General features: G+C 33.5%; 6 protein-coding genes across 6 annotated transcripts; 3 read left to right on the top strand and 3 right to left on the bottom strand.

The window, feature by feature from the left end:
- Positions 1-221: 221 nt before the first annotated feature.
- Positions 222-1,170, bottom strand: DFA_10505 (uncharacterized protein; the record flags this gene model as incomplete). The annotated part of the gene is made up of 2 exons (XM_004354353.1): positions 222-990; positions 1,064-1,170. 2 exons carry the CDS (start codon positions 1,168-1,170, stop codon positions 222-224), a joined length of 876 nt encoding a protein of 291 aa, XP_004354405.1.
- A 317-nt stretch (positions 1,171-1,487) lies between these two features.
- wdr46 (WD40 repeat-containing protein) lies at positions 1,488-3,503 on the top strand (the record flags this gene model as incomplete). Its single annotated transcript, XM_004354352.1, has 4 exons — positions 1,488-1,805; positions 1,891-2,003; positions 2,083-2,337; positions 2,453-3,503. The coding sequence occupies 4 exons, from the start codon at positions 1,488-1,490 to the stop codon at positions 3,501-3,503; spliced, it is 1,737 nt and encodes a 578-aa protein (XP_004354404.1).
- A 7,749-nt stretch (positions 3,504-11,252) lies between these two features.
- DFA_10503 (RWP-RK domain-containing protein) lies at positions 11,253-13,208 on the top strand (the record flags this gene model as incomplete). Its single annotated transcript, XM_004354351.1, has 2 exons — positions 11,253-12,726; positions 13,204-13,208. The coding sequence occupies 2 exons, from the start codon at positions 11,253-11,255 to the stop codon at positions 13,206-13,208; spliced, it is 1,479 nt and encodes a 492-aa protein (XP_004354403.1).
- Positions 13,209-13,830: 622 nt separating this feature from the next.
- DFA_10502 (uncharacterized protein) lies at positions 13,831-15,845 on the bottom strand (the record flags this gene model as incomplete). Its single annotated transcript, XM_004354350.1, has 6 exons — positions 13,831-13,905; positions 13,982-14,754; positions 14,851-15,088; positions 15,148-15,170; positions 15,298-15,484; positions 15,789-15,845. 6 exons carry the CDS (start codon positions 15,843-15,845, stop codon positions 13,831-13,833), a joined length of 1,353 nt encoding a protein of 450 aa, XP_004354402.1.
- Positions 15,846-16,010: 165 nt separating this feature from the next.
- Positions 16,011-17,950, top strand: DFA_10501 (uncharacterized protein; the record flags this gene model as incomplete). Its single annotated transcript, XM_004354349.1, has 2 exons — positions 16,011-16,030; positions 16,153-17,950. The coding sequence occupies 2 exons, from the start codon at positions 16,011-16,013 to the stop codon at positions 17,948-17,950; spliced, it is 1,818 nt and encodes a 605-aa protein (XP_004354401.1).
- Positions 17,951-18,078: 128 nt separating this feature from the next.
- DFA_10500 (uncharacterized protein) lies at positions 18,079-19,779 on the bottom strand (the record flags this gene model as incomplete). The annotated part of the gene is made up of 3 exons (XM_004354348.1): positions 18,079-18,534; positions 18,632-18,900; positions 19,734-19,779. 3 exons carry the CDS (start codon positions 19,777-19,779, stop codon positions 18,079-18,081), a joined length of 771 nt encoding a protein of 256 aa, XP_004354400.1.
- Positions 19,780-19,866: the final 87 nt, after the last annotated feature.

The following is a 19,866-nucleotide window of genomic DNA, read 5'->3' as shown; positions in this document are numbered from 1 at the left end:
AATCAAATACAAAGTATAAATGTTTGATTAGAAAAAAAAAATTAAATAAATAAATTTATTCCCTTGGAATATTTGTAAAGAATAGAAGAATGAATGTTAATAAACAACATTATTTATATTTAAATATATTATTATTATTATTATTACTATTAATATTAAATAATCATACCCTATACTATTATTAAATATTCTTATTATTATTATTATTATTATAATATTTCTTATTTCTTTGGAGTTTTCTTTTTCAAAGGATTCCAACTCTTTTTGTGATGAATACGAAGTGGTCTTGGTAGTTTCCAACCATGTTCAACGGCTTCTTGGGCACGTTCAGACATGACGATGGGAAGGATTTTACCTTTGATCTTACGCATCATAACCTTTCTTCCTTGATCGTCGAGGAAAATCTTCTTCTTGGCATCTACCACTTCTCTGATACTATTTGCTTGAACGATATTGGTTGATCTCTTTTTTCTCTTTTTACCTTTCTTTTCACCATCATTCTTTTTCTTGTTATCTCCATTATTCTCTCCGTCTTCTTCTTCATCTTCATCATCATCATCACCACTTCCATCTTGTCCTTCTTCTTCTTCTTCACCATCACTATTAAATGATAGTGGAGTGACAATGGTTGTAATTACTGATGATTCGTTTTCATATTCCTTTGTCTTTTTTTGTATGATTCCTTTTCCACTATTGATTTCATCTCCATTTTCATCTACCTTTTCTTCTTCCTCTGATGCTCCAAGTTTAACTCTTTTAGTTTCTTGTTCATCATCTTCACTTTCACTACTCTCACTTTCCTCTTGTTCATCATCAGATCCTGTTAAACTTTGACCAAGACCAGCGAGATAGTTATTATATAAAGCTTCTTCTTGTACCTTTTTCAATCTCTTTTGTTCTTTGATATCATCCTTTTCCTTTTTAATAGCTTGTTGTTTGGCAACCTCTCTTCTATCATCTTTTCTTCTATGAAATCCTGTTATGAAATCCCTAAGATAGATAGATAGATTAAGATATTAGATACCTATCATATCTGATTCAAGTGTATAGTGGGTGTACATACTTTCTCTTATGAGCATCGAATTTGATTTCTTTAATTTTATCGTCTGATACTGGTTTGAAAGCAACAACCTTTTTCTTTTTAAAGCCTGATTTTTCACCAAATGCCATGTTTCTATATTATATTATATTTAGTATAAATAAGTATGTATGTATGTATAAGTGTATATGTATTTACAAATAAGTTTAGAGGTAATAACAATAATTGAAAAAAATAATAATAAATTCAATCGTTCGCGTTATTTCACTTTCGGTCGTTTTTTTGGACCTCTCAACCTGAGTACTTTTAAATTTGTACAACAATCGATAGGTCATTTTAGGGCAATCTCTTCATAGTTATTAATAATAATAATAAGAATAATCATTCATTCACATATATAGAGTCGTACGACAACGCACCTATTACACAATACTGTAAATAGAAAAGAATGAGTTTCAATATAGGCAAAAAGAATAACAACAACAACAATAAAAACAATAATAAACAACAACAATCTGAACAAAAGATTAAATTAGAAAATGATAGTATAGATAATAATGATAGTAACAATAATAATGAAAATATAGATAATAATACAAATACAAAAACAAAAGTTAAAAAAGAAAATGATGAACAACAATACACAAAAGAAAGAACAGGTGCAAAGTTATCATTCACCCCAAAAGAAAAAGTAAAGAAAGAACCTATTGAAAAGGCTACTGCAGAGATTAAAAAGTATACTAGAGGTGATTTTGCAAATCCAAATGTATGTACATTACCATCATTCATTATTATCATTCATCTTTAGATTGATTCCTAATCCATTTGTTTGTGTTTGTTTATATTTCTAGAATATTAAAAACCCTGTACTTCAACAAAGATTAAAGAAATATGAAAAGAATAGAAAGGAAGCTGCAAAGAAGAATCTTCAATCTGAATTAATGCTTGCTGAAGGTAGTTCTGGGTATGTTATATGTTAGAGTAGTGGATAATTAGAATTGATCAATTATTAAACTTATTTTGATTTGTTTTGATTTGTACAGATTTATTGAAGCAGATAAAGGAGAGAAAACATATAAATATAAACAACATCAAATCGAAGAACATGTAGATTTACAAACATCGGCCAAGATGTTTGAATTGGTATTGACACCAAACGGACCATTTGAATTTGACTTTACTCGTAATGGAAAGCATTTATTGATAGCTGGTGAATCTGGTTACGTTGCAACCGTCGAATGGAAAAGAGGAAAGAAATTCTTTGAGAAACATTTACAAGATTCAATTAGAGATGCTTGGTATGTTTAAATATATATATATATATATATATATAATAACAAACACACACATTATATTATTTATTTATATTTATATTTATATTTATATTTATATTAATATTTATCATTTCTTTAGTTTCTTACATAATGAGACAATGTTTGCATTAGCACAAAAGAATTTTGTTTATATTTATGATAATCAAGGAACACAGTTACATCAATTAAAGAGTCATCCTGATCCTGGACACGTAGCATTTTTGCCGTACCACTTTTTACTCTTGTCCACTTCGTTGAATCCTCATCGATCGTTTATTACTTATGAGGATGTGTCGATTGGATCGGTCGTTGCTAAACACGAGATGAAGAGTGTGGCAACGGCGGTGACTGTCAATGTCGCCAATGGAGTCGTGCATTCGGGTGATGCGGCCGGTGTCGTCTCATTGTGGACTCCCAACACCCCCAACCCCGTTGTCAAGATTCTTGCACACAGTGGCAATGTCACGGGTGTTGCAACATCGCTCTCTGGTAATTATATGGTGACTGCAGGCCACGAAGGTGTCGTCAAGGTATTCGACCTCAGAAACTCGTTCCAAGAGATGCATTCGTACAAGCTAAAGGGACGTCCTACCTCTATCTCGCTATCTGATACCAATGTATTGGCAGTTGCCAATGGGACACATACAGTCATGTGGAAGAACCCCTTTGACACGGCTGTCGTCGAACCATACCTCAATCACCGTCATTACGCCAACTCGACCGCCAAACGTGTCCGTTTCTGTCCCTTTGAAGATTTCCTCGGTGTCAGTCATGAACATGGCTACAGCAGCTGGGTCGTGCCAGGCTCTGCCACGGCCAACTTTGACTCCAAGGAAGCCGACATTTACGAAACCACCAAGGCCCGTAACGAACGTGAGGTTCGCCAACTCTTGGAAAAGATTCCACACGATATGATCCATCTCAACCAAGATTACCTCGGCAAGGTCGATCAAAAGATCTCGACCGAAGAAAAGAAATTCAAGAGAGAAATCAAGGCTCAACCAGACGCTCGTCGTATGAAATTCGATCAATCCAAGCGTGACCGTATCACTGAAACTCGTTTGGCTGCAAAACATGCTCGTGAAGATGCTATCCTAAATCCAACTGAACAAGTTGATGCTCTTTCAAGATTTACAAAGAAAAGAAAATAAATAAATAAATACAAAAATTAAATAATAATATCTTAATTTATTTTAAAATAAATTAACCGTTTCCTCCTTTTACAAATCACTATTTTGTGTTTTTTTTTATAATCTAGATCTCCGGGATGTGTTTCAAAGATTCGATAATGACAACAACAACAACAATAACACCATTGTTACCAATACAAGGAAATATACGTTATATTATTTATCAGTCGAACTGATCTTAACAACTAAAGATAAACAAGTTAAATGACACATTTTCCACACCTGACATTCGTCAATGAACCAATGAATTTCATTGGTCGGGGATCAGGCCTAAAAATCTCCCCTACACCCCATTGCCATCGTGATCCTTTTTCTTTAAAGAAGAAGCGAGGAAGGGGGAACAACCAACCACAAGACTACTAGCAAAGGTTTAGTCATTCTGCAAAGACAACAGTAGATATCTTTTGACACTCAAGAGATATTCCCTCATTCAAAGTAAAAAAAAGGGTATGCCACCACCACCACCTCGGGTATAGACTAAAAGGATAAATAATAAAATCTCGGCTCATTGTTCATCCCCCACCCACTTAATTAATTAATTGGAAAGCGTGTGTTGGCCTCACGAGCACACTCTCAACTAGTTTGTGATCGATGCAAGAAGAAGGGTGGGTTGGGGTTTGTTGACGGATTTCTTTCTTTTTCATCAAAAACTTTTGACAGGGAAAAGGGCATGCGTCTGATGGATTGGGGGGTGTGCCAAAACCCATCGATTCACTTCAACATCGATATCGATGGATTGGATGGATGCCCTTTCTCTCAAGTCACACAACCTGACAAGAGAGAGCTTGGAGGATTTTAGAAAAAAAAAAAACAATAAAAATTCGTTGTGGTTTTTTTTATTTTTTTGAATGAGGCCGTCTTGCCAAGGGGCTCAAAGTAGTCTGAGTGGGTGTCTCAAAAGACAGAAAAAATATATCTTCTTGCCAGCTTGATTGATAAAACAAACAACTCAATTCAACTCTAACTTCCCTTTTTGTGTTTTTTTTATCCCCCTCTTTGAGACAGGTCAGAATTCTTTTTCTCATCGAGCTTTGCCTAACCAACCACCACACTATTTGTTTTGTTCACAATTAGAGAGAAAATATACGATTACTTTTTGTTTTTTTTGCAAAGCAAAGATAGATATTTTACAGACTAACCCACTCCACTCTGCCACTTCAACAACATCTATTTTTATTATTAGAATTTATAGTATAGTTATATTCTATTTAGAGATAGATAGATAGACAGAACATCGCATTGCAACACACTAAAGTAAGAAAGTAAAGTAGACAAACAATAATAACCCACACCCAAGTTTCTCTCTATCGTAGAGAGTTTTTTTTATTTTCTATTTTTTTTTCGTTCTTACACACACCATCGACGACGACGACGACAACGACGACGTTTCTTTCTAGAACAGATACAGATACAAGACAGTATTATCGATCGAGAATTGAATCAATCAAATATATATATATATATATCTATTATATCTATACTATATGATATGATAATAATAGATTATAAAACTAAAGGACAATAACAACAATACCACACGGTTACTATCAAGATCTACTTTTAACAATGAGGTATAATAATAATAATAACGATGACAAGTTAGTTGGTTTATATATGTATTGGTTCCAAGATTGACGACATTCGATATACCTTTAAAAGGAGAAAAGAATACTTTACATTCCTGGACAAAAGGAGAAGAAAGGGAAAAGAAGAGAAGGGGGTGCTAAAAGAATGAAAACATTAAAGTAGTAATCAAAACAGATATAAATATAGCATATCATTCTAAAATCGGCGATCAAAAACTACACTTTCAAACATATGATGGTACCACGCACACACTACCTACTACTACTACTACTACTACTACTACTACTGTTATCTTATCCATTAGCCGACATTGATCAATCAAACAATGTCTGTTAGGGGTTAGTAGAGGGAGGGGGAATGTGCAACCCCCCCCACCATGTGAATATGGACCATATTCGTCCAGATGACGATGGCAATCACAATCAACACACTAGTACTAGCATTTGTTAACACTTCTTTTCACCCCCAACCCCCATCCATTAACCATTATTATTGATATATAATATTCTTATCATCAACACGACGGTTGCCCCCAATGTACATATACCACACATCTCACTTCGTGTTCAATCATCCAATATCCATCATCTCATCAATCAAATCCAGCTAGATTGGTAGCTTTTATTTTTGTGAACACAAACGATGGCGACAAAATTGTAGGAGGAGGAGAGGAGCTCTTACAGTGAGTTTGTATCGGATGTATTTAGTTTGATCTTCTAAGCTTGCTACAACACTACTCTACAATGCGCCCATACTACTCCAAGACAATCTCACACTCAATCTTTCATACTATATATATATATATTATTATTCAAAGTAGCCAGCCAGCCAGCCAGCTAGCCACACCAATTGATTTTAATAATAATAATAATAATATTATATTATGATTATTATTATTATTGTCGACAACTTGATTCTCTCCTTCCTCCAATACAATAATCGGCTTTAGTCGGTGTCAACAAACACTTTGACTTTTTGGCTAGACAACAACAACAACAACAAACAGATCATCATTTTCCAATCAACCTACAAATAACCATCATTATCATTGTTGTTGTCATTGTTTTATTTTATTTGTTTATTCCAAAATTATAACATATATATTCAGTAATAATAATAATAATAATAATTTCAAAAATATTAATAATTTTATTATTAGTAGTAATAGGTTATAAGAAAATAGAAATAATAACAGAAAGTGTATAAAACCAAAAGTAATTATAAGTTAGTACTACCCACCTATCCTACCACACCCCCCCAAATCGATCAATCTCATATCTTGATCTTTTTTTTTTAAACTTTTTTTTTTCTGTTCTGTAATTCAAACAAACAAAAAAACAAACTTTTACCAAAGAAGAAGAAGAAGAATAGGAAGAAATATTATAATTGAAAATACAACCATGGCCTGTGTCATGTCATGTCATGATGTATTGTGTTTGTATGAATTTATAATATTATAATATTATAAATTGCCATAATTCCACCTTTTTCCACGCAGTTTTTAAAAATGGTTGACCGTTTTATATATATCAACACACCATCATCACCAATCATCACCAACCATCATCATCACTTATTTATTTAAAAATATACCCTTGGCTAAAGGGTAGGAAAAACGACGAAAGTAAAAGTATTTATTGGACAACAACAACAACAATAATACACATCATGTACGACCACGCACTTGGTATTATTATTATTATTATACTCTATGCTTGAAATACCGACGATTCCCATCCGTCATCAATTTCGATTGAGTTGAACAAGAATGGATGGATGGATGGATGGATGGAGGATTGAATGGATTGGATGGATGGACGGACAAACAGAGATTTATCTCTTTGTATTCCAAACTTTTCTACCATTCCCAAAAAAACACAACCTTCACCCTCCCTCCCCTAACCCAATCAATCCATACACTACCCCCCAATATTATCTATCCGTTTGAAATTGTAATAATAACAATAATCAATAACAATCAATAATAATAATAATAATAACATTGGGTGGGTTGGATGATGATGATGATGATGTGTCATCCAAAAACACTGATGATGATGATGATAATCAATACCAATAATAGAGTTTAGTAGTAAACGGTGATTGCCAAATACAGAGAGAGAGGGAGGATCAAAATATATATTGTGTACAACAATAATCAAATGGTGGTTGTTTTTGTGGTGATTGATTGATTGATTGTGTTGATATAGTTTTTTTTTTTTTCATCACCACTAACACTACCACCACCAACTACACTATTGTACGTCTGTCTGCTTGCTTGTTACCAGCCAAGCCATTAGGATGATTTAAATATCTTTTGGTAAATTCATCTAAATCAAATCAAACATGTTTGTTATAAAGAGAGGGTTTCCCCCCCCCTTCCCCACCCTCTCTCTCTCTCCTCTTCCTACTACTACTACTCCTTCTGCTTGGTTGGTGGATCCATCCAATTCCGTATCATGTTTCCAGACACAACAACGTTTCATTATTTAAATTATCCTTTCCTTTCATTTTCTAATCATTTTATTGTTATTGTGTATTATAAAGTTAGATATATATATATTTATATATAAAAATAATATTTGTTGTTATAAAATATATAATATAATCAAGATAGAACCATATCAGAAATAGTTATAGTAGTGGTAGCTTTTACTTTTTGTACCTCTTAAAATTCCAATCAGTCAGTCAGTTAGTCAGTCATTCATTCACTACCATACCACCCATCATTGTAAGAGACCTTGGAATGTCGTTTCAAATCACCATCGTCACTCACACTCACTCACTCACACTAACCAACCCGACCGAAATCGATTCATTCATTCAATTAAATCCACCCGTCCGTTGTTGATTAACTTTACTTACTAATTCCTTTCCCATTTATCTTTTACCAACCAAACAGACAGTCATTCAATCAATCAATCAAGCCTCTCCTCACTGTACGGTATCCATTTTTTAGAAAAAAAACAAAAAGGTAAATATTGTTTGTAAAATAGTTGAGTTGTTGTTGTTGTTGTTGTTGTTGTCGGCACCCCATCACTGGCGCCCAGTCCATCATGTCTCCTTTATCGCCCAACAGACAGACAGACAGACAGAGAGACAGACAAACTAAACTAAACTAATCTTGGGAATAATGAATCTCGAAATGATTCCAACAATCACCATGTCCCACTGACCACCAACCACCCGGTCGGCAATCATCATTCGATTCCGAATTGATATTTCCTCAATTAATTACCGAACCCGTCCCACGGGAAAATCAATTGATTCATCCATTCCAACAGACACTCTATATATATATACCAACCACCCCCCTATATCTCTGACGTCTTGTTGGCCCATACCAGCCACCGTGTTGCACCAGCTTGTGTTGTTTGGATTATTGGTGTCCCGGCAATCTCGTCGCTTCTTTATGTTTATCCAAGCGATATTGTCCAATGGTACCCTCACTTGTCGCACCCAAAATCCTTGTTCATTCCTCCATTCTCGCCTCCTCCTCTTTTTGTTTTTTTTTTTTTTTTTTTTTTTTCCCGTTTTTCATTCCTTTTTGTTTTCTTTCTTTTTATTGTGTGTGTGTGTGACTGGAAACCAAGTTTGATGCCCGCGCGCGTCTACACTCTTATCACTCTCATCATCATCATCGTCGTCATCAATCAATCAATCAATCAATCAAACCAAACCAAACCAAACATAATAACCCCCACCAAATTCCAACCCCTAAATTATTATTATTATTATTATTATTTCTTGTATTTTATAATTGTACATCCCCTTTGTAATTGTTGTTTCCTCCTCTTCTTCCTTTCCTACTCCATCCACCTACTCTACCTACTCTACTGCCTTTTGGATTAATTGATCAATCATTTTTTATTCTTTTATTTTCCTTTTCCATTTTGGATTTATATTATTTTTGGTTATTGATCAGAAATAACCAAAGCAAAAAAACAAAAAAAAAAAAAAAAAGAGTAAATATAGCATTTCCTTTTTTGATCAAATTATATAGAGATAGATTATACACCTATATACCTACAGGCATGCACTCTACTTCATTCATTCACAGTCAGTCATTATCATCAGAGATATATATATTTTATTTTTTCTTTTCGAAAAGAAAGAGATAACTATATAGTTTAGTTTGTCTTTTTAAAAATAGAAAAATAATAATAATAATAATAATAGTAGTAGTAGTAGTAGTTTACATCCAATCAATTAATCATCTATATGATTCAATCAATACACATTTCCATTTTAGAAAGTTCGAACCAACATCAGGAGAGGGACCCTCCTTTTCTTTTTTGGAAATTTCCTTTTTTAAAAAATATCCCCAACTGGCATTCATTTATTTATAAATTTGGGATCAAATATTTAAATTTAGAGCAGTGCAGTACTTTAAAGCATTATCATCCCCCACCCGAACAACGACACCACACAATACCCACACAGACACGGCCTTTTAAAGGTGCCACTTCCTTATATCGTCATTTCACCCAATATCGATATTCAAAGTCATCCCGAACACTTTGTTGTAGTTTTTCTAAACAATTGTGGTCAACAATAGGGAGGTGACTATAAATTTGCGTCGAAATGCTAACAAAAGGATCACCTCACCTACATACAAACACACCCATCACCCAATCCATCACATTTGTGTAAAATCGGGCGAGATGTCAATCATGATCTTACAAACTAGTTCAATCAAGAACAATGACAACCAATGGCATACCCAGTGGCAGCGGGGTTGTTTTTTTTTTGTTTTGTTTTTTGGATGGGTCGATCCACCCCCACCACACACAAGGTGCCCCCAATCATCAAAAATAGTGTTTTTCGACACCTTTGGAATGTACATGACATCTCGGTGAACAACATTGTGTAGTGTGCAGTGTGTGAAACAAAAGTCAGTTTTCATCAACAGGATCACAACCCTCCCTATCCACATTTCTCAACACACTAGTGTCAGCCAGGCGATCCATGGCACACCCATCATCCAGCCATTATTGTATATTATTGTGGTGTTTAATCATTACCCCCTCTTACACAATCAATCGTTGATAAGCTCTCATCCCTTGTTTGTTTGATGTTTTTTCATAGAGTAAAAAACACAACAATCAGACAGAGAGTGACATAGACAAAGAGAGAGAGTACAATAGGAACTATTAATCATTTAAAAACCTTGACGGTCAACCAAGTAAACAACAAACAACAACCATTCACAATTATATCATCAAATAATTCTTCTTTTTAACCACCAAACATACATACATACATACAAATCAAATCCTTTAACTGTCTGTCTGCCAACCACCCAAAGAGTACTCCCACAAAAAAAAAAAAATTCAACTCTCTCAACTTGTTGGTTTTATCTTTTGTGAAAGGGTAAGGTAGAATAGGATAGGATAGATAGGGGTTTTTAAATTAAAACAAAAAGGGACACCTCCACCTTCACCTCTCATTCTTCTTTATGTATAATTAGATTTATCCTCCTCCACGTTTTTTTGTCAAACGTTGTCAATATGGTGAGGTGGTCTACAGGTAGTCCGTTGGGTTATACATGTGGAGGTGCTTGGTTGATCACTGTCCCCACATTGTTGGACAGACAGACAGACAGACAGTCATTTGGTCATTCCATTGTCAAACAGACATTTTATTATTATTATTATTATTATTGTTGATTGTTGTTGTTCGAGTATAGTATCAAAATCTTTTACTATAGTGAATGTGTGTTTAATTAGTGTTTCTTTCCATCCCTGTTTTTCCACTCACTCACCCTCCTCCTCCTTCTCTTCGGCCATACCCACCCTACAAAATCCACCCATCCACATAACCATAATTCATATATATCCGCGGTGTATATATATAAAAATACATTCTGGAAAATATATTTAAATTATCAAGATATATCAATCAATCAATCATCATCATCATCATTAGCCATTGTTAACATTTTTTTTTATTTATTGATCATTGTCATCCAATCCACATAATCTTCTTCTTCTTCTTCTTGTTACAATCTTATTAACTCAATATTTATTTATTATATTAGGTATTTTAAAAAAAAAAATATAATCTAAATTTAAAGATAGAGTAAAAAAAAAAAACAAAATCAAAACTTTTTTAAAAACAAAAATGACTATGCCACAAACCACAGCCACAATTGGCTTTGAGCAATTGTCCAAATATTTTCATCTACCCATCAATGATGTTGCCAAAGAGCTTGGCATCTGTGCCACCATGCTCAAGAAGATTTGTCGTCGAAACGGCATCCCACGTTGGCCACACAGAAAGATCAAGAGTATAAACAAAATGATCGAGAACCTCGAGTCGACCCTCCAGAGCGGGCAGGGTGAGGCCGAGGAATGTGTCAAGCAGGAAATCGCCATTCTCAAAAACAAAAAGTCACTCATCATGAAAAACCCTGCCATCCTCGCCAACTCTAGTACCACCAAGCGTTCCGCTAATAATGCCAACAATAATAATAATAGTAGTAATAATAGTAGTAACAATACCACTCCATCGTCATCGGCTACTACGCCAACGACAGCATCGCCTGCCAACTCATCGCCAAGCACTAATAGCAACAACAACAACAACAACAATATCAGTAGTAATGACGCCATCATCGAAAAGGTTGTAAAGAAAATAAAGCAAGAGGTGGTCGATATTCACCATCACCATGGCAGCTCGTCGTCGTCGTCACCTCAACAACTCCAACAAATCCAACAACATCAACAACAACAACAACAACAACAGATGCAACAACAACAACAACAACATCATCAACATCAATTGCTTCAACACCATCCTGGTCAACACCAACATATTACTTATCAAAATATTAGTATACCACCTCCACAACAACAACAGCATATACAGGCACTTGGCCAACAACCCACTCACCATACCTACCAAATGCACCATAACGCATCGTCCAACGCACCAGGCAACTCGTCCAGTGCCGGTTCCCACGAGATCATCTCGTCGTCGAGTAATGGTGGTGGCAAGGTCATCCAATTCTCGAATCACTCGCCGCAACAAAGTAACGCCAACTTTTCCATCAACCAACTTTTGACCTCGAGCAGCACCTTTTCTGCTCCTCTTACCAGCTACTTGCTTGGCGACGAAGATGATATGGGATCACACGAACAATACATACACACTCAACACAGTATCCCATACGGACAGCCACACGGTCACTCTCCCAACCACAACCATAACCATGGACCACGCGAGATTGAGTTGCAGGCCCCACCTCCACCTCCCAATACTTGGTATGCCACCACTGCACCTCCACCCAGTGTGCAGACCTATATGACCACACCCATGTACTCTTCTCCCATCTCTACTCACGAATACCCACCTTCCTTCACACTCCCTAAACTGGCCACTATCCCAGACATCTCGCAACAGATGATCCAACAAGGTCCACCCACTGCCACATATATCACCACCACCCAAGCACCTCCCCACCAATACCAATCCCATCCATCGCAGCCTGGTAAGGTCGTCTACCGCTACCCCACCACTACCACCATCCTCTCACACCAAGTTCCAACTCAACAACATCTTCGTTGGGTTATGGAACATGATAAAAATGCTCATCGTAAATAATCCAAAAATCAAATAGTAGTAGTATAGTAGTAGTAGTAGGATATATCGTAGCAGTAGTAGTAATAGTAAAGTAGTAATAGTAGTCAATCAAACCAACCACCCCAACAACCCAAATCATACAATAACAAAAAGTTTAAACAATATATACACCAACACATACAAAAAAACCCATTGATCATAATTTTGATAGATAACTAAATTTATGGTTAAACCAAAAACAACAGAAAAAAAATATTCCAAAACTCTTAAAACATGTTTGGAAAGCAAAAAAAAAAAAAATATCAATATATCCAACTCCTCCTCCTCCTCCAAATCACATTATATATGTTTAAACTTTTACACACACAAGAGATAGAATCATCATAGACTGTGGATTAATCACCTTTTTCTTCTTTCCAAAGACAATTGGAAAGAAACAAAAAAACCAATTTTAATTATTTATTATTTATTATTTATTATTTTTCAATAGAATAATAATAAGAAATCACTTTCAATCATCATCTTCTTCATCCTTTACCACATAACATTCACATTTCAATTTGAACAAACTTTCAAATTTTAAAACTCCCCCCAACAACCAACCAACCAACCAACCAACAATGACAATAACCAAAAACCAACCCAACCCAAACCAAACTTACCAAACCAATTCACATTTGATCCAAATTAATAATAATTCCACACCACCACAACACCTCCCTCCCTCCCCTCCCCCTCCCTTACACATCCATAACAATACTTGTATATATAGTTAGCCAAACACTTAGCAAAATAAATAATAAATTGGAAAAGATTTGTTATTTTTATCCAACACCAAAATAAAATTAAAAATATATCAAAAAAAAAAAACAAAAAAAAAACAAAAAAAAAAATAGAAAATAATAAATTCCATTCCCTTTGTACTTCTTTTCTCTTGATTCCCCTCTCTCCCCCTCCAAAACCAAGAAAACCCCCCTAAAACCCTATTTTAGAAAAAGTATTATACTACTCTTCTAAAAAAAAAAAAAAAACTTTCTTTTCTATTTTTCTCTATTTTCTCTTTTTTATTTACAAAATGTTTTGGATGATCAAAAAGTAAGTCAAGTCTGGCTGGCCATCAATGATTTAATTGATTTGATAAATATGATAAATATTGTCCAAGATTATTTGAACTTGATTGAATATTTGGTAACTATAAATTAATTAATTAATTAATCATGTCATGTTAGTAGGTTAATCAACTATATTGAATAATTATTCTTTCATACTTTTGAAATTGGAATTTCTTGACCATTTTTATGAACTGATAATAATTGAACCAAAGAATTTGGATGAAGTGGATAATCAATATCCATTTGTACAGAACATGAATGTCTTGATGGAAAATCGGTATGTAAAAGAGTGTGCATACTATCCTTTCTAGTAATTTGTAATTTCAAAGTTGCCACTTCAATTTCCCTATCACGACGATGATAATTATTAAGTGTAAATGAAATCTCTTGTAATAATTCACCAAATTCTTTTTCTTTTTGTTTTTGTTTTTGTTGATCATTATTATTATTATTATTATTATTATTACTATTATTATTTTGAGTATAATCTTGAACCAATTCATCTAAATATTCAACCAATTCTTTACATGGTTGAGGTTTTAATTGAATCCCAATTAAATTTCCATTATTATTATTATTATTATTATTACTATTGGTTTCATTTGTAAATTTTAATAAAACTTGATAAATAATAGTTGATAATCCCCCAATACCACCAATTGTCAATTCACATGTAATATTATTATTATTATTATCTGATGATCCTTGTTGAATAACCTTGCAACCATTTAATTTTTCTAACACTCTAGTGTATTGTGATACCCAATCTATTTTTGATATTAATTTGTCATTGACTGATAACAATGAAAGTTCTTTTGACATCATTTCACTGACCTTTTCATTCATACCAAACAATGAATTAATTTGTGATTTTGATCCAATTAATAAATCAATAATATTATCTTTATCTTTTTGTAATTTTGAATCGGCTAAATCAAAATAATAATAATAAATGAATAAATTAATAATTATTAATATCAATGTTCCCAGCTCTTTTGGATTTCTTTAAAATCCTTTTACATTACCATCAATAATATCATTTATAATTTTAATGATTTCATTTATCAACTTTGTATTGTTTTCTTTGATTTCTTTAAATTCCTTTTTTCCCTTTGATATTTGAGTTTCTTGTTGATTGATTAATTCTTGTGACGGTGAACCAGCTTGCTGATCATTTTGGAAATCAGTATTCAAGATGGATTGAATAAACATTTGTTTACTTCCAATCTCTGTAAAATTATATTTCATTTGTGTAAAACAATCCTAAAATGAAATATTAGAATATAATGACAGTGCATTACTAACTACTCACTACTACTTACTTGAATGATATCCAATTCCTTTTCTAAATGACCAAGATTCTTTTGTTCCAAATTATTTGAAATCAAGTAATGATAAATATCTTTGTTTGCATTTTCAACAATACTACGGTCCCGTATCGTATATAATTAGAATCTTTTGAGTTAGTTTACTATGTTTGTTTGTTTGCTTCTCTATTTTGACAGACAAAACATACGTTGTATATTTCTCTACATTAAATCCAATCTTTTCAGCGTATTCCTTTACATCTGGTGAATAGTGAATGGATTGTTGATGTTGTTGTGATGATGATACCATCTCTTTTATATATCTATGTATTCTTAGGATACCTTTTGTAGTCTAAATGAAAGTATACTTCATCATACACAACAAACCAAGTTTCCCTCCAAAAATTAATTTTTGCAAGTTCATTTTTCAAAATATGAAATAAGCGATAAAATTAGGCGCCAATAAAACAACACTTCATTCCACTTGTGTGATTCAATCTGCAACAAAGCACACCCTCTGCTCTACGCTGCTCTACCTATTGTGCGCCTCTACTCATTTTTATTCCTCCTATGCATCATCATCATTCATTATTCTAATAATCCATTCAAAATAATAATAATAATTATATAACCGTTATCAACAACAGTAATATTACTACGCTACTACTACTACTACTACTACTACTCTCTCTACTTAAAGTACATTCATTCATTTATTACGATCGCAATCACAACAATCACATAGAAAGATAAAGATAAAGATATTCAAGATTTAACAAAAAGATAGAAAGAAGATCATGGAGCCAACAATAACCTCCTCCTCCTCACATGGAGGTGAAACAGAAAGAAAAGAAATAATTGTAAAGAATAGAAAGAGAATGTCTATTTTAAAATTAAAGTATGCAACTACTACAACTAAAACTCATTGTGGTCGATTGATCGATTGATTGATTGATTGATCAACATGGAAAATCAACCAACTCACACCTTTTTTTTGTTTCTATATAATATTTATTTTAGAGAAATAACCGATGCAAAGAGTAAATCACGTAATCCATTGAATACATCAACCACTAAATTTGACGAGTATCGTCCAACTGGTACAAAGATTAATAAGCATATTATGGCTGCTGCAACTGCTTCTCTCAAGACACTACCTCCAAGACCACCAACAACAGCGACGACGGCAAAAGCTTCCAATGTTAAACCAGATTTTGACAAGATTCATCAAAAACAATTCCAAAAATTAGAATCTATTCAAGACTTTCAATCAAAGAGAAAGGATCTATGGGCAAGTCTAGGTTTCACTACTATTCCTCCATTTGTAAATAATCAACAACAACAAGAAGAAGAGATTCAACAACAACAACAACAACAACAACAACAACAACAACAACAACAACAACAACAACAACAAGATGAATCAAACAAGAAATTGGAAGTGGAAGATGAAGATGAAGAAGAGGAAAAGAATGAAAATAATAATAGTTGTCAGATGATGGATAGTATTGATGAAAAGGATTGTTATCGACATCCATCATCTCATCGTCCACATAGACCAATGTCTATTAAAATAGGTATTGATCAAGACTGTAGTGTTAGTAGTGATAATGACAGCCATCACGAACCAATGGAAATTGAAGCAACCGAGAAAATGATATCATTAAAAATACAAGATACTCCACCAAAGATCAGTAAATCATCCAACATCAACAAAATAATGACACCAACTAAAACACCAACCAAGTCGTCATTTAATACGAATAACAACTCAAGTCAAAGTCTTAGAAAGACACCAACTAAAACACCAACCAAGACACCTACAAAGACACCAACTAAATTCACTTCATCCACTTTACCAAGACCAACTAGTAGTCGACTACCAACAGGAACTACTCCAGTTAAATCAGCAACTGCTCATCTAACCATGACACCATCTAAACTAAAACAACCGATTTCTTCTTTTTCATCAACCTCGGCATCCTCTGGGACTGCTACGACTGCTACGACCACTAAAATATTACCAACTCCATCTTCACTTACCACTACTACTAAACTACCACCAACCATTGCACCAATGGTTGATACCAATACCGCTGCCACTAACAATGTTGTGCCAACATCAGCACCAACATCAGTGGTTTCTGGAATTCCAAAGTTTTCAGCATCGACGGTTGCATTAACCAAATCACAAGAAACACCAAACAAAACAACAAAATCTACTCCATTTAATTTATCATCTTCATCAAGTAAGACTATTAAACCAACAGCAACAACTACCACGGCAACTGCTACAACCACAACCACAACAACTAAACCGGTCAAAAAGAATGCAACAGCTAAAAAATCAATATCATCAGCTATCCTTAAACCATTCCTAAGCTTTGCAAGATCGAAATCTAAAGATACCGCTACAACTGAAGAACCAGCAGCAGTGGCAGCAACACCAACAATAATTACCCCACCAGCTCCATCTACTTCCACTTCTTTATTTTCGTCATCATCAACAACATCAACTGCCAATTCCAACTGTAAAAACTCTAATCCATTTTCATTATCTTCTTCATCATCATCTAAAACCAAGAAATCAACAGACTCTTCATCATTGTCATCTTCATCATCAATTTTAAAAAATAATAATAATACAGTAAATAGTAGTAATACCACCACGGCAGCTGCAGCTCCTTCAACAACAACAACCAAGAAATCATTCTTGTCTTCAACATTAAAATCATCGTCTTCATCTTCATCTTCGTCGTCATCATCATCAACTTTGACATCTTCACAAAAGAAGAGTACTTTGAAACCATGGAAATAATAAACAACCAATTTAAAAATAATAATAACCAAAAACTTAAAAAGAAAAAGAAAAAGAAATAAAAGGAAATAATTAATTCATTTTAATTATATTTGATATTATAAATATTAGAGGATAACCCTAATTGTTTATTTAACAATTGGTATAATTTCAAGAGGTACTTTTCCAATTGAACTATTTAAATAAACTTTAAATTCTTCTTCTTGATTGGTATCGGTATCATTGTCGTCGGTTGATGATGCAGCATCTCCATTTTCGATAATAATATTATTTTTCTTTAAAATGTATGCATAATGACATTCATTCATTTGAGCGTTTTCATGAGTACCCAACATACGCATTTCAATGGACCAATTGTAATCGGCAACTTGAAAGAGTGGCATTCTACCCTCTGGTGCACCATATGTCATCACAACAAAATAACCACCTGGTTTAAGTACTCTTGCCACCTCTGCCACCATTTTAACAGCATTTTGATTATCACTATCACTACACATAACAGCATCAATTGTACCTTTATCAAATATTGAATCAAAATATTCATTTGGAAATTCCATATTTCTTCCATCCATTGTTAAATATTCCTAATAAACATAATAATATAAAATATATATAATTAATTTAATTTCCAGTTTTTTTAAATATATATTTATATTTATATTTAATTGTCTCGAGACTTACAAGACCAACTCTTCCTTTAGTTCTTTCAATCATATCTTGTATTATTACACTTGAAAAATCTATATTAACTATATCTAAGTAATGGTCAAGATTCATGTCTTCACCAAGTGCACTATTACCACAACCCAACATCATAATCTTGTCTTGTCGTTTAAAGAATTTTTGGAGGAATGGTTTAAGTGTCTTGTATCCATGGTACCAATCAAAATGTGGTCTCTTTACAATATCCTTTACATATCTTTCATCCCAATAGTCTTTTTCTCCATAGTCTATTTATAATATATTAAAGAGAGAGAGTAAGCTAGTTAGTTAATTTATCATCATTCCCCTACTATCTATTTGTTCAACCACTTGATAGTGATTGAATTGAATTCAATTTCATTTCCAAATCGAAAAGACGTCAAGTCAGTCAATTCACTCCACTTTGCACGCGTAACCATCCACACTAGATCGCGATTATATCATATCGATCTGGGTATGATGTCATTGTAAGTTGATTCATTATTTTAATCTCTCTATTTCTCTATCTCTATCTCTCCCTCACCTTACCAATAGTATTGTGTGACATCTTTGTGCTTATTATTTATGTGATTGGTTGTCGTAATCGTACTTTTTTAAAAAGTGATACGTAGTTGATGAGATAAGTACTAATACTACTATTACAATAGTTGTTTGTTATTACAAATATATAAATGTATATATATATGATAGTCTGTTTTAAATATCTTATCTTTGAACACTGCTAATACAATTAATTAATCGGTCGAAACATTGGTGGTAGTGGTGGTAGTGTGACGAGTGAATTAATTTATTTTTGTTTTATTGTTGTACAACATTACTGGGGGGTTACTAATACCCACCCCCTCTTCTTCTTCTCAACATTATTAATGTTTGTTGTTGTTGTTTACAATCAATCAATCACCCCCAATGATACGAATCAACTACAGTAGCAATATGATATGAATGTTGTGTGTCGGGTGGTAGTCGATTCCATTGTAAATACAACCAACATGTTCAAATTTAGTTGCTACAATCAGATTAGATTGTTGTGTTCATTCACTCTACCTACCTACCCACTGCTAGCATAGACTGCTGACCCTACCTTCCAAATATTGTTGTAAACTAGACATCATCAATATCATTATCATTATTAAAAACACATGTGCATATGTATACATATTTACGTACGATGTAATGATCATTCATATGATGATGGTGGATGAAAGCTCAAAGAT

Source organism: Cavenderia fasciculata (assembly GCF_000203815.1).
Source record: "Cavenderia fasciculata unplaced genomic scaffold Scf_EU5ZYIE02H8LDV-5, whole genome shotgun sequence".
Lineage (NCBI taxonomy): Eukaryota > Evosea > Eumycetozoa > Acytosteliales > Cavenderiaceae > Cavenderia > Cavenderia fasciculata.
The sequence above is the reverse complement of the archived record's forward strand: the minus strand, read 5'-3'. Positions and strand labels throughout refer to the sequence as shown.